At 43.5% G+C, this 13,887-nt stretch overlaps 1 protein-coding gene across 1 annotated transcript in view; it reads left to right on the plus strand.

Moving 5' to 3' along the window:
• The first annotated feature begins 3,250 nt into the window (after nucleotides 1-3,250).
• SESN2 (sestrin 2) overlaps nucleotides 3,251-13,887 on the plus strand; it is a 34,555-nt gene continuing 23,918 nt past the window's right edge. Inside the window, exon 1 of the mRNA XM_083369867.1 lies at nucleotides 3,251-3,649. Coding sequence (XP_083225993.1) covers nucleotides 3,560-3,649 — 90 coding nt within the window. The 5' untranslated portion in view covers nucleotides 3,251-3,559. The remainder of the gene's footprint in view (nucleotides 3,650-13,887) is intronic.

Genomic DNA, 13,887 nt, shown 5'->3' on the forward strand with positions numbered 1-13,887 from the left:
ATGGAGTCTAGCTGAAGGTCACCAAAGCATGCAGAACAGGGACAGAATAGTCCATCTTACCTACAATTGTTAAATTGATTTGTGAAATAATGTCATCAAAGCAAAAGTAAAAAGCACATTTATGAGTTTGTGTGGATTTTTCTGGAGTAAATATTAGCCTTTTCCCATAATGGTAATTTTTGTGGTTTAGGCTGATTCTGTATTAAGAATAAGACTGTTCACACAATGCCCCAAGCCACAAATTGCCAAACAAAGCTCAACCCTATCAAACACCCAGTCTCTGTGATTAATCTATTGTTGTGCAAATCCAGACAATTTATTGAGCAAACTATATTTAGATTAACCATGAGTTGGCATATTATCTGAATGTAGCCATAATAAACATTTTTTATTTTATTCTGCTTTTAAATGTTGAATCTTATAACAGACACCTTGAAGGTGTATGTTTCTCCCCAGTTAAATTCCTTAATATAGTATACTATAAGCTTTATTACATTCTTAGACCAGCATGTAATGCAACCATATGTGTTTATTCTAAATAAATCCTATCAATGTTAGCAAGGCTTGTTTTTAAACACAGGTAAGTTTGTACTCTCATTAGGCAGGTAATGTTATTTTATTTTTAAAAAGATAACTTAATGGCAGCTCACATTTACGCCTTGTTCTCTTTACATGCCTTTTGCTTCAAATGACATTTTAATATCTGTTGACCAGATTTTAAACTTGGCACAGATGATGTACAGATGCCAGATTCTTCTTGCATGTGTCAATAACTTGGATCACTGCATGAAATCTTTTTGTTTTTCTGCCTCAGAAACAAATACATTGCGCAGTGAGATTCTTCCCTGTGTATTTATGATAATGTTGCCTTATCTCTTTGGGTTTATTGGAGTAATAGCACAATTCTAGACATGTTTGATCTTTTAAAATCCTGCTTTTATTACTTTAGAAGTACCGTAACTCAAGGTGGCAAACATACCTAACACTCCTATTTTCCCTGTAACAACAACGCTGTGAGGTGGACCAAGCTGAGAGACAGAGGGACTGGCCCAAATGTACCCAACTATTTTTCATGAGTTAAGCAAAACTAGAACTCATGATCTCCTGATTTCTAGTCTGGGACCTTAACCACTAGACCTGAGGTCCCCAACCTTTTGGGCACCAGGGACCAGTTCCTTGGAGAAAGGTTTTTCCATAGATCCGAGAGTGTGTGGTTTTGTGTGCTGCCTGCATCCCACCAATGGGGCTTTGCTTGTTTGTGCAGACCAGTTGCTGGCATGCCATGGCCCGGTACTGGTCCACGGACCAGGGACTGGGGACCTCTGCACTAGACCAAACTGGCTCTCTGTTATTTTGTTAACTCTGCATACATTGGCGAACATTTTGGTTTCGTACTACAGTGTCCCTTCAAAGGCAGAATGGAATCTTATTGAATATAATCGGTCTTGTTTCTGAACTATGTTTCATTTACAAACCTGAAATCTTGCACTCTTGGAAGTATTACCCCAAATTACAGTTGCAATCCAAGATATGCATATTAAAGTGTAAGTTCATTATGCTAAATGGACCTGAATGTTGAATAATTCCACATATTATTTTCCATCAAGATTTTAAGAGTACTCTAGATTAAAAAAACATAATTAGTGATTATGCTATCTGGTGGAGAACCAGCTTGATCTGCTCCACATAATTGTTTTCCTTGATCTTTGACGAGTTTGTCCAGTATATTCCCCCTTGGTGGTTTAAGTATGCAAGACTGCTTGCAGAATTAATCACAAAGGTGCCACATCTTTTCTTTTTGATATTTTGCCAGCTGAATGAGATTCAGTATGCTTAATACACAATGAATCCATGTAGATGTCACTCCTGTTCCAAGAATTTGACAAAAGACATTTCGGTGGTATTAGAAATTTTGTGCTGAATTTATAAGCAGATTGTTAGATCCTTTGAATAGGAATAGTACAAAAGTTGGACTGTATTTTATTCATTGGATTTATTTTCTCCACCGCCATCACTTCTATGGAGAGGTCCAGGCAATCTGCATCACTAGGTCTATCAACAACCAGGTGAGGTAGGTTGACTAAGAAACAGTAATTGATCTAAAGTCCCGATAAAGGAGAATATTTGTAGGGTTGAAATGAGGGGTCTTTGGTGCTCTCTGAGCTTGGTTGTTTTCTTGCAGACGTTTCATTACCCTAACTAGGTAACATGCAAGAAAATAACCAAGCTCAGAAAGCACCCAGTCTAAAGTCTTCCACTGAACTCCAGGTTAAAAAAGTTCCTATCCGACATTTTAACTTATTACATTCTAAATCTACCAGTCTTCCAGGCTGTGACTATGAATTCCTTTCTCTCCCGTTATTTTTTCAGGATTAAAACAAAACAAAACATAAGCAAAGCCTTCTTAAATTACATGGAGGACCCGCTTCTTTTATTTCTCTACAACAGCTCACCGGGCCCAAGAGCAGGGGGTCTTCAAACTTGGCCCTTTTATGACTTGTGGACTTCAACTCCCAGAATTCCTCAGCAGCTGGCTGAGGAATTCTGGGAGTTGAAGTCCACAAGTCATAAAAGGGCCAAGTTTGAAGACCCCTGCCCAAGAGGCTAAGCGAGGACTAGCTTTCAGCGGACCTGCCCCGCAGAAGCAAACAACCACCCCATTCCCTCTGCACCAGCATTCAGGGTACATGTGAACGCGCGCACAAGGCCCGGGGGCCAGATCCGGCCCGCAAAGTGGTTTCATGTGGCCCGCGAAGCCATCCTGGAAAGAGTGAGGGAATGGCCCCCACTGCCTTGGCCCTGGCCCTGGCCCAGAGACCCTCAGATCTGTCCCACTCCTGCCCAGGCCCCCATAGGCACCCTTGATGCCAACGATGTAGAGCTGGCCACGCCCACCCAGTAGGCCACGCCCACCCTGGCCACACCCACCCGGCCCCCTGAGGGCAACCGCAATGCTGATGCGGCCCTCCATGAAATTGAGTTTGACACCCCCTGAGATAAACAATCAGGACGGGAACTACATTTCCCAGGAGCCCAAGCGGGCCGCCTTTTCCCCCATTGGCGCGGAGGGTCGGAGGGGGCGGTTCCTAACCAGAGAAAGAACTCCGCCTGCTCCGAGGTGATTGGCCGCAGGGCGGGGGCCGAGGCTTCCTCGGAACGATCTCAGCGCCTCCCCGCCACTTCTCGACAGTATGAAAGAAGCGGCCGGCGTAACGCGCGGCGCTGGCTTCTCCTCCTCCTCCTCCTCCTCCTCCCGCTGGCCGGGATGCCGCTTTAGCGGGCGCCTTCCGACGAGCGACTCGTGACTCCGGCCCGCCTGCAGCCGTCCGAGCGTTCTAGACTCCCCATGCACCTGGACGTTCGAGAACGCGGCCGCTTTCGGACGTTCTCCCGGCTCTGACGCTTGTGCTACTCCCCAGCCCGAGGGAGCGAGTTACGCCGGAGCAGCTGCCCTGTTTGGGGAAGAGAAGAGAAGGGACCAGAGGCAGCCGCCCGCCCGACCGCCGGTTCTCCCTCTCTCTCTCTCCTGTCGCCTGCCCCGGTCGCGTTAAACGACACCATGATCGTCGCCGACTCGGAGGGTTGCGACCCGGCCGGCGTCGAAGGCTATTTGCCCTGCGAAGGCTGCGAAACTTTGAGGCGCAAGAAGGTAAAGTAAGAGAGAGGAAGATGCGCGCGTCTTCCCCATCTCGCCCGTCCCGCTTTCGCTTCTGAAGTCTCCGGCTGCCATCCGGATCTCTCTCCCTCCCCTCCCCTCCCCGCCCCCCCAGCCGCCTTCTTTGCCGTTTTCGGGGGGGGATGGGAGAGGGCGGGGGCGTGCGCTCCAGTTGTTGCTGCTCCTGCTGCAGAATTGCGTAAAGGGGCTGCTAGCGCGGGTGTCCTTTTTTGCAGAAGATGTATCAGAATGCCGTTGCATCAGCCGGAGAATGGAGAGTAGGAAAAACGAGCTGTGGAGAGGGGTGTGTGTGTGTGTGTGTGTGTGTGAGAAAAGGGGTGGGGTGGGGGGAAAGGCTGGGAATACAAGCAGGCGGGCGCTGCGGTGATCCAACTCGCTGGAAGCGAACCCCCCCTCCCACACACACACACACACACACACACACACACGGCTAGAGGAGCTATTCCTTCCTTTGCCCGGGGTGGCAAAGAATTAAACCGTGATGAGCGGGTTGGCCGCCCGGTTCTCCTGGGGGATGAGAAAGCCGCTCGCCCCGTCTCCCGTTTCCCTCCACGAGTTTGGGGGCTCCTTAAATTGCACTTTCTTAAGGACTAGAATCTTTCTTCATCCAGTTCTGCACCACAGCCCGCCCACCCTACCCTCCGCTGCTTATCCACCTTCCCCACCAAATGAAAGCCCGTCCGTCGCCCCTCCCCGATTCCGAATCAAAAATCGGCTCTTTTGCCTGCGGGAAGCTGGATCTGGGTCGGTCGATGTGGGATGTGATCAGAGACCGAGCGGCGTAGCGAAGGGTTTTAGCGCGTAGCTCTCTGAAGGACGCCAGAAGTTCCTCTTTGGGTTGGTGTAAAGTGGGCGATCGCTGGTCCTACAAGCTCGGGCATGTCCGACACGCGGACCTAGGGGTGTGTGGGTGTGGGTGCGTTCTCTCTACATACAGCATTTATCAACACGAGAGAAGACCAGCCCCGGCGAGCTTTTTCCGACGCTGCGCTGCGCCTCTCTGCCCTTGGGCGACCAATTTGCTTGGCTCGTGTAAGGCACGCTTCCCGAAATGGGCTTTGTTCACACGAATCCTGCTTTAGAACTCCGCGCCGAGTGTAGTTAGTTTTCACTTTGGTTTAGTTCAATGCTTTTCAACCTTGGCCACTTTAAGATGGGTGGACTCCAACTCCCAGAATTCCCCAGCCAGCAACGCTGGCTGGGGAATTCTGGGAGTTGAAGTCCACCCATCTTAAAGTGGCCAAGGTTGAAAAACACTGGTTTAGTTGCTCATGGCTTAAATGTGTTAGCTGCCGACCCAGGCCCAGTGAGGAGTTGACAGTTTGGGAGGATTGTGGGAACCCTGAGGTTGGATTTTATTTGACCCTCGTTCATTGCGTTTCAGTTTTATTTATTTTTTTCATCTATTTGTAAGCTGCCCAGAATCACTTCAGTAGTGAGACGGGTGGCATATAAATTAAATAAATAAAGGGGAAATTCAGCGAGTAGGTCAGGGGGCTGTTTAAACAGAGCTCCTAAGGTGGTAGTAGGTATTCATTGAAACTGCTGTGTCAGCTAAGTTTCGGAGCGAAGCTTTCAACCGATGATGCAACCGGATAACTTAATTGAGGTCCTTCAATTAGTGCTTTTAAAGGAAGCCACTTGTCCATTCAATTACAAAATATGCAACTGGCTTTAAGAACGTTGGGTATCTTGCCCATTTTTTTAAAAAAAAGTATTTTTGTCCTTATGTTTTATACTTTACTATAGGATGAAATGTTAACGAAGTGTCATATCTGTTGGTGATCCTAAACTTGTGCATCCAAGCAGCCCTTTGTGGAAGTAAGGAAAGAGGGCCTGGCCCCCTGTCAGGCATGGTATCGTCATATTGACTTGGACAATAATCTGTTACTCTTTGGATATTTGTAACACCTCCCCTCCCAAGGTCCAGACTTAACAGTGTGGCTCTTTTCTCAGCCAGTTTGAAAAAAGGATATTAAAGAGTAGCAGACAGGTATCTTCCCCAGCCCCTCCCTGATTTATATGTAGGCTTATGAGCCAATAGTAACAGTAATAGTAAAGAAGGAAATAGGGGACGCGGTGATGGAGAAGCTTCCGGGAAGTTCTCCCCATCACCACACAGCTGTAATCACAGACTGGGGGCTCTTAATTTCATATGTCCCCCTCCTCTGTTACTCTACACAGTATTTATATACAGGCAGTCCTTGACTTACGACCCAGCATTTCTCTTGTTAAGTGAGACGTTTGTTAAGTGCATTTTGCCCTATTTTATGACCTTCTTTGCAACAGTTGTTAAGTGAATCTCTGCAGTTGATAAGTTAGTAGTCTGGTTGCTTCCCTATGGACTTCGCTTGTCAGAAGGTCACAAAAGTTGATCGCATGACCTTGGGACATGGCAACCGTCATAGGTGTGAACCAGTCGCCAAGCATCTGAATTTTGATCACATGACCATGGGGATGCTTCAAAGCTTGTAACAATGAACAATTGTCATGAGTCGCTTTTTCCAGTACCGTTGTAAGTTTGAATGGTCACTAAATGAACTGCTGTAAGTCGAGGACCACCTGTATTAAATGGACAGCCTGTCTTTCCTTTGATAGCTTCAGACAGTGCAGTGTTGAGTTTGTTACAACAGCAGCAATCGGGAGAGAGACTGTTTGAAGAAGACATGAGTGGGCCAAACTTACTCAGTGAGATCCAGAAACTTACCGTTTTGGTCCAGCACTTTTAACAAATACACAAAGCTGCCTCCCCTTGATTGACTTGAATACATAGTTATTTTTGTTGCCTCTCTTTGCATGCCAAGGTAGGAAGATGATATAAATAGCTTTAGCCCCAAATTTTGGCTGTTCTCCTTGAATAATTTCACTTCTATCTTTTTCTGCCTGGCTCAACAGAATCATGGGTTCACACAAAAATAATTAGCCTGATTTGTTAAGCCATTTTCTGGCTTTCCTGGGCACAGAAGCATAAATCAACTAGATGTTCTGTGTTATACTATACACTATCATGGGTAATACAATCAACCAAGGTTACTCTATAAGGAGTACAGAGAAGAGCAACAAAGATGATCAGGGGACTGGAGGCTAAAACATATAAGGAACGGTTGCTGGAATTGGGTTTGTCTAGTCTAATGAAGAGAAGAACAAGGGGGCACATGATAGCAGTCTTCCAATATCTCAGGGGCTGCCCCAAAGAAGAGGGAGTCAAGCTATTCTCCAAAGCACCTGAAGGCAGGACAAGAAGTAACGGATGGAAACTACTCAAGGAGAGAAGCAACCTAGAACTAAGGAGAAACTTCCTGACAGTTAGAACAATTAACCAGTGGAACGACCTGCCTCCAGAAGCGGTGAATGCTTCAACACTGGAAGTTTTTAAGAAGAGACTGGACAGCCATTTGTCTGAAATGGTATAGTCCAGGGTTTCCTGCCTGAGCAGGAGGTTGGACTAGATGACCTCCAAGGTCCCTTTCAACTTTATTATTATTATTATTATTGTTGTTGTTGTTGTTATTTCTTCTTCTAATGAAGCTTTACATTTGTGCATGCAGTTGCTGAGTTGATCAGTGATTTGGCAAAGTGTGCTATGTGACTCCAGCCAACAAATACAAGGGTTAAAATCATACACACATACTGGGTTTTTTTTTCCTTTCCCCAAGCAGTTGCGTCAGGACAGAAGCAGTTGTGTTACCACGCCTGGAGGTTGGGAGGTGTGGTTATGTTGACTTGGGATAGATGGGTGTTTTTACCCCAACTGCTATTTCTATGCATGTTGTTTTCCTGTTTTTCTCTGCGGGTTTTTCCCCCCCCCCAATGTTTTTATATTTTCTTCGAATATGCACTGCTCAGAGTCATAATTTTGAAACTGGCAACCATACAAATTGTGTAAGTAAATGGTGTGATTGGTATCATGTATGTCATGATGTCATTTTATTATGAAATTTATTTGCCATCCATCTCATATCCAATGATATAGGATGCAAATTACTTAATTTGCGTAGCTTGTGTCAGTGCCTGTAAGGTCACTCACCAAAGCAGACGCTTGTGAGGAACAGGAAAGTTGGAAATTGTAATTCTGTATAATCTGGAGACAAAGTTTCAAAAGGAAATCGCTACCAAACGTTTGATGGTTGTTTGTGATTAGATATGGACTCTTATATGAACCGAGCAGTCACGATTTGCAAATCATAGTTTAGGGCTTAATTTTTAGGAGAGTCCAGGCGTTTGTGGCTGATTCCACCAAATCAGATAGATTGAGGGCAAGAGAAGAAGGGGACGAGAGAGAATGAGGTGGCTGGATGGAGTCATTGAAGCAGTAGGTGTGAGCTTAAATGGACTCCAGAAGATGGTAGAGGACAGGAAGGCCTGGAGGAACGTTGTCCATGGGGTCGCGATAGGTCGGACACAACTTCGCAGCTAACCACCACCAAATCATGACGTTGTATGTTATTCGGAGACAGCAACTGAATCTGCACATCTGTGTGGTGTGCTTTTTGGCTTGTGCAAATACATGCATGTAGGAACAACACAAAGTTCATGCGTACACACACACACACACACACAGGCACGGATTACTCACCCTGAGGAGGTAAAATGCAACCTAGGGAAATAACAGCAGAAAGGGAAGGAAGTATGGGTAACAGTAAACAGGGGCACAGCCTGTGCTTGTTTGTTTGAGTAAGACATGTATTAGTGTGTGCGTGTGCCAGGCCACGGGAAGACATTTGGAATTAAGGCTTTGCAAAAAAAAAAAAAAACAACCCAGGATTTTTGAAGAGGATTTGAAGGAAATAGAATGGCAAAATGCCAGTCTTTTGGATGAAAATGGAAACGTCTTCAGAAGATAAGACAGAGTCCCTTGGAAGATAGATAGGTTGATTGATAGATTGATTTGAAAGATTTGTATGGCCACCCATCTTAGAGCACAACTCTTAAGTTTCTTAACTCACAACTGCCCAACAGCTCACACAGCACTAACTCTCTGAGCAGCTCACAAAATTACTAAAACCATAAACCTTGTTTTATACCAGTTTTCTTCAACCTCTTCTTCAAATAACATTACAGTAGGTTCCGCAGAATGAACAGCAACAGCAGCATTCATGCTACAGCAGGATTGTCTAAACCTTGATTTATCTAACAAGCCATGGTTTGCACAGCTCTTTCAACTCCCTAAAATGAGGTGAATGGTTTAGCCTGATCTGTGGTCAGGTCGCTGGAGTAGCGTGATGAGGTTTGCTGTATCAGATTAAGTTCAGTAAATGGGCAGGTTGCTATGAAACACCCGAGCATCTTTCATGACCCGTTAGATCAGGGGTCTTCAGCTTTGCTGGCTGAGGAATTCTGGGAGTGGAAGTCCACAAGTCTTAAAGTTGCCAAGGTTGAGGACCCCTGCGTTAGATACTGTAAATCATCTATGGCTAAAGAGGAAGTCCTTCATTTATGACCAAAATTGAGATCAGAATTTTCATTGCTAAGCAAGGTGGTTAAATGAGTCGACCCAATTTTACAAATCCTTTTTTTATCACAATTATTATGTGGATCGCGCAATTGTTAACAGAGTCCATTGACTTCACTTGTCAAAAGCTGTCTGGAAAGATCACAGATGACAATCACCTGATTCTGGGATGGTGTAATTGTTGAAAATACATACATACAATTTTGATCACATGACTGTGGAGATGATGCAGTGGTCATATGCCACTGTTTTCAAGGTCATTGTAACTTTGGTCAGTAAACAAATGGTTGTAAGTTGAGAATTGCCCATATCTCTGTTGTACGACTTACAACAGTTCATTTAGTGACCGCTTGAAATTACAATGGTGCCGAAAAAAAGTGACTTATGTTCATTTTTCATACTTAATGACCGTTGCAGAATCCCCAGGTAGCAAGTTCAGACACTTGACAACTGACTCATATTTATGACGGTTACAGTGTCCTGAGGTCATGTGGTCCTCTTTTGCGACCTTCTGTCAAACAAAGTGGGAAAGCCAGATTCACTTAACAACCTTGTTACTAACTTAACAGCTGCAGTGATTCACTTAACAACTCTGGCAAGAAGGAAATGGGGCAAAATTCACTTAGCAACTTTCTCACTTAGCAACAGAAATTTTGGGCTCAATTGTGGTCTTAGGGTGAGGACCACCTGTAATGAATTCTAGGATATTTGTATCCCCCAGCATCCTTGATTATTAATCTCACTGGCTAGTTTTGATGGAGATCAATAGTTTTTGGAAAGCCGAGGATTATTGTTGTTTTTTTTAAAAAAAAACTGTAGGTATACGAAAACTTGTATACAGCCCGATTATATGAGCAACCAAGTTCTATTGAATTTTAACTCAATTTTCTGGCTTTCTAGAATAAAGTGAATTGTAAGGTTATTACAGAAGCTGGGTTTGCATGCATACTTTAGCTAATTGGTGGAAACACTGTCATGTGAATGTACCGGAGTTTGCCATACAGTAGACTGACATTGTGACATTGAAGAAGATGCAGTTTTAGATAATTTTAGTACTATTTATTTGAGCGTTGTTTAGAAGTTAGCTTCACAAATTACATTAAGTCATCACATGATTTGCTCGTATTTTGTACTAGCATGTTATTTGAGATCGATCACTGTGGTTCATGGTTTACATTGTGTTACAAACTCAGCAATTAGTTGTTCAATAATAGTCAAACATCTAGCTGAGCATGAATATATTATTCAGTTTGCACTGGCTTTGCAAAAAAATTTTTAGATGTCTTTCCATTGAATGGAGAGATTCTTCTTTTCTTTTAAATTTATATCCCATTTGAACATTCTTGCATTGGCTCTTGTGCGTCATTAAGGTGACTTTCAAATCCTGGTTGTTGAATCAGGAGTGGAGTTGACTGCCTCGTCTGGAAGCATTGTAGGAGGACAACCATGTTAGTTACTTTGTTAGCTAAAAATTGGAAGCACCTTTTCAGATTTTATTAAAAGTTATATAAAGTGCAGCTCACAAAAACCTATGCCTTTTAATAAAATTTGTTAGTTTGAAAAGTTGCCACAAGACTTCTTCTAATGTTGGCCTGGATAGTAGGGCAAATGCAGAATTAATCAGAGAAAGCAAGAATCTCTGTCAGATTACTATATACTGCACACCCCAGAGATGTGCAGTTCCAGAAAGTAGAATAAGAAGACATTTTTGGCAATGTTTGGCTGTTGGTTGGTAGGTGGGGGAGAGGTTGTAGCAAGGTATGTCTTAGATTATCGTAGTTGCCATTATCCATTATGAGCTTCAGACAGATTTAGCAATGTCATGTATGTATTTGGGGGGAGAGGGTGCTTTTGAATCAGTCTTCACTCCTGGAAACTGCCTGGACAAGTTTCTGCAAGATTTCACAAGTCGTTTGTCATTGCTTCCTTCCTAGGGCTAAGAAAGAATGATTGGCCCAAGGTCACCCAGTTGGCTTTGTGCCTAAGGTGGGGCTAGAACTCACCATCTCCCAGTTACTAGCCTGATGCCTTAACTGCTACACCAAACTGGCTCTACAGTAATGCATGTATGTATTTATTAAACAGATTTTTGTGCCACTGCAATCAAAACAACTCTTGGTGGCTTAAACGGGGAAAAAAACACCATATAGAACAGACATGTCAAACACAAGGCCCGGGGGCCGGATGCGGCCCGTGAAGTGGTTTCATGTGGCCCACGAAGCCATCCTGGAAACAGTGAGGGAACGGTCCCCACTACCTTGGCCCTGGCCCAGAGACCCTCCTCCTGCCAGAGACCCTCAGATCTGTCCCACTCCTGCCCAGGCCCCCATAGGCACCCTTGATGTGAACGATGTAGAGCTGGCCATGCCCACCCAGTAGGTCATACGCACTCTAGCCACGCCCATCCAGTATGCTACGCCCACCCAGGCTATACCCACCCGGCCCCCTGAGGGCAACTGCAATGCTGATGCGGCCCTCAATGAAATTGAGTTTGACACCCCTGATATAGAACATACCCAGTACAAAAATACAATCACATGACAGCAGAACAAAGAAGAAAGATTAAAAGAGATTGCAAAAGCCAACTCAAATGAGAAGAAGCCTCTCAAAATAGTTCATCTTCAAGCTGATAAAATAAAGGGGCTTTGTTAGCTTGCATATGCTACTGGATCTGTTCTTTCAAAAACAAACACAAAAATGGATTTCTTAGATCCCTCAGTGTAGAATTGACAGACCATCTATGCTCCTTGTGCTTTCTATGCACCGCTCCAAACCAAAATCTGAACAAACCCCAAAAGCAAGTTTTACACAATGGTTGGTTCGCTTATGGTTTGTGACCTATTTCATAATTGGGTTAGTTCACACCTAATGCTAAGCTATGAACCACGGTTTATAAATCCCGGAGGGTTTATTTATTTATTTAATTTATTTAATTTAATTTGTATATTTAATATTAATTTAATTTGTATATTTAATATTTATTGTGGTCAGTCGTACAGTGGGGCAGATGTTTAGCCTGGGTTTGCCATTTTTTAAATCCACCTACGGAGTCCTTCCCAAGGACCTGGGAGAGGCAGATGTTGTTTGATGGTGCTTAAGGTTTTGTGACAGGAGGTAATCTGTTCTCCAAGACCAATGGGGATTTTGTCAATGTCAAACGGTGTTCAGATGGTGGTCCAGATATTTTGGGATTGCTCTTAAGGACCCTATCCCTATTGATACTACCTTTGCTTTCTTTTGCCACACTCATTATTACTTCTGTTTGCAGAACTTTTCATTTTGTGATTTTCCATTATGATGATTATTCTGAAAGCCAGCTGTTAAACCACAAAACAATCTCCCTTTGGTTCTTTTAGTTTACAAAATAAAAATAAAATTAAAATGCTAGAAGTCATATGAGGATGTTTGAATAATCAGACTTGAGTCAAAGAGGGAAAGCGCAAAACACATCAGAAACTGGAAAATATAAAACATAAAAAAACATAAACCTTCCTCTGCGCCAGTGTTTCTCAATCTTGGCAACTTTAGAATGTGCAGAGTTCAACTTCCAAAATTCCCCAGCCAGAATTCTGGGAGTTAAAGGCAACATATCTTAAGGTTGTCAGGATTGAGAAGTGGTTTAGAAAGATATTTGAACCCAAAATAAATGGAAAAATAGCTTGATTTTGTGTCACTGTTCCACAATGAGTAAACCTGTTAATAACGGTGAATTCTTAAGCCGGGGGTTTTCAGATTTTCAGACTGCACAACGTATTAGTTAAAATAATAAACATAATTACCAGAACCTCGATCAAGAGGCAAAGTGTGTTCAGCCTAGCTAAGAGGGTGATTTTGCCCCTGATTACAGATATCTAATCTAAACTGCAAAAATCCAGACGGTTATCAGATAGTAGCCTTTTTTCTGTATCTTTTTACTGACCTCTAATTGTGGTCCAGATTACTGCAGTCCAGAATTGTTGGCTCCAGTTTTAATAAAATTAAAATAGATGTGATGATGGCTCTATATGAATTAATGTCTGTCATTTTGATGAGCTGTATGTTTACATGGTGAGAAATTTCATATCAGCCTTTAGCATTAGTCTTTCTTTCTTTCTTTCTTTCTTTCTTTCTTTCTTTCTTTCTTTCTTTCTTTCTTTCTTTCTTTCTTTCTTTCTTTCTTTCTTTCTTTCTTTCTTTCTCCAGAAGGTTCAGTAATGAAATGTAGATCTAAACAGCTGATTCATCATTATTTGGTTTGCTTGCATCGTCTCCAATAGGTTGGGCAAACTTCAGCCTTCAGAGTTGGTGACGATATAATAACCTTGTTTTGAAGCCTGGCTTGTAATTTGTTTAACCTTTACTTATCAGGAATGTGGGTGCCAAGTTCTGACTAAGTACAGGTGGCATCATCACCCCATTTAGTCAGCATCTTGATACTTGCCTGGTCATTTGGGTACCTGATACCAGCTGGGGAGGGAAGAGGGGGGTGAATTAAATTTGCAAACTGAGATGGGAGGGTGGCTAACAACAACAAAACAACAACAAAACAATAAATACAAATATTAAAAGAGATTAAATTTACAAAGCCCCACTAAAAACCAATAAAAATTAAAACAAAATTAAAACCCCCGTCTTCAGTCCAGCTCGGCCAGTTGGAAAAGGTATGTCTTTAGGTCGCGACGAAAGGACCGGAGATCTGGGGCCATCCGAAGTTCTCGGGGGAGCTGATTCCAAAGAAGGCCCTCCCCCTGGGGGTCGCCAGCCGACATTGTCTGGCCGA

The sequence above is a fragment of the Vipera ursinii genome, assembly GCF_947247035.1.
Source record: "Vipera ursinii genome assembly, chromosome: 9".
Taxonomy (NCBI): Eukaryota; Metazoa; Chordata; class Lepidosauria; order Squamata; family Viperidae; genus Vipera; species Vipera ursinii.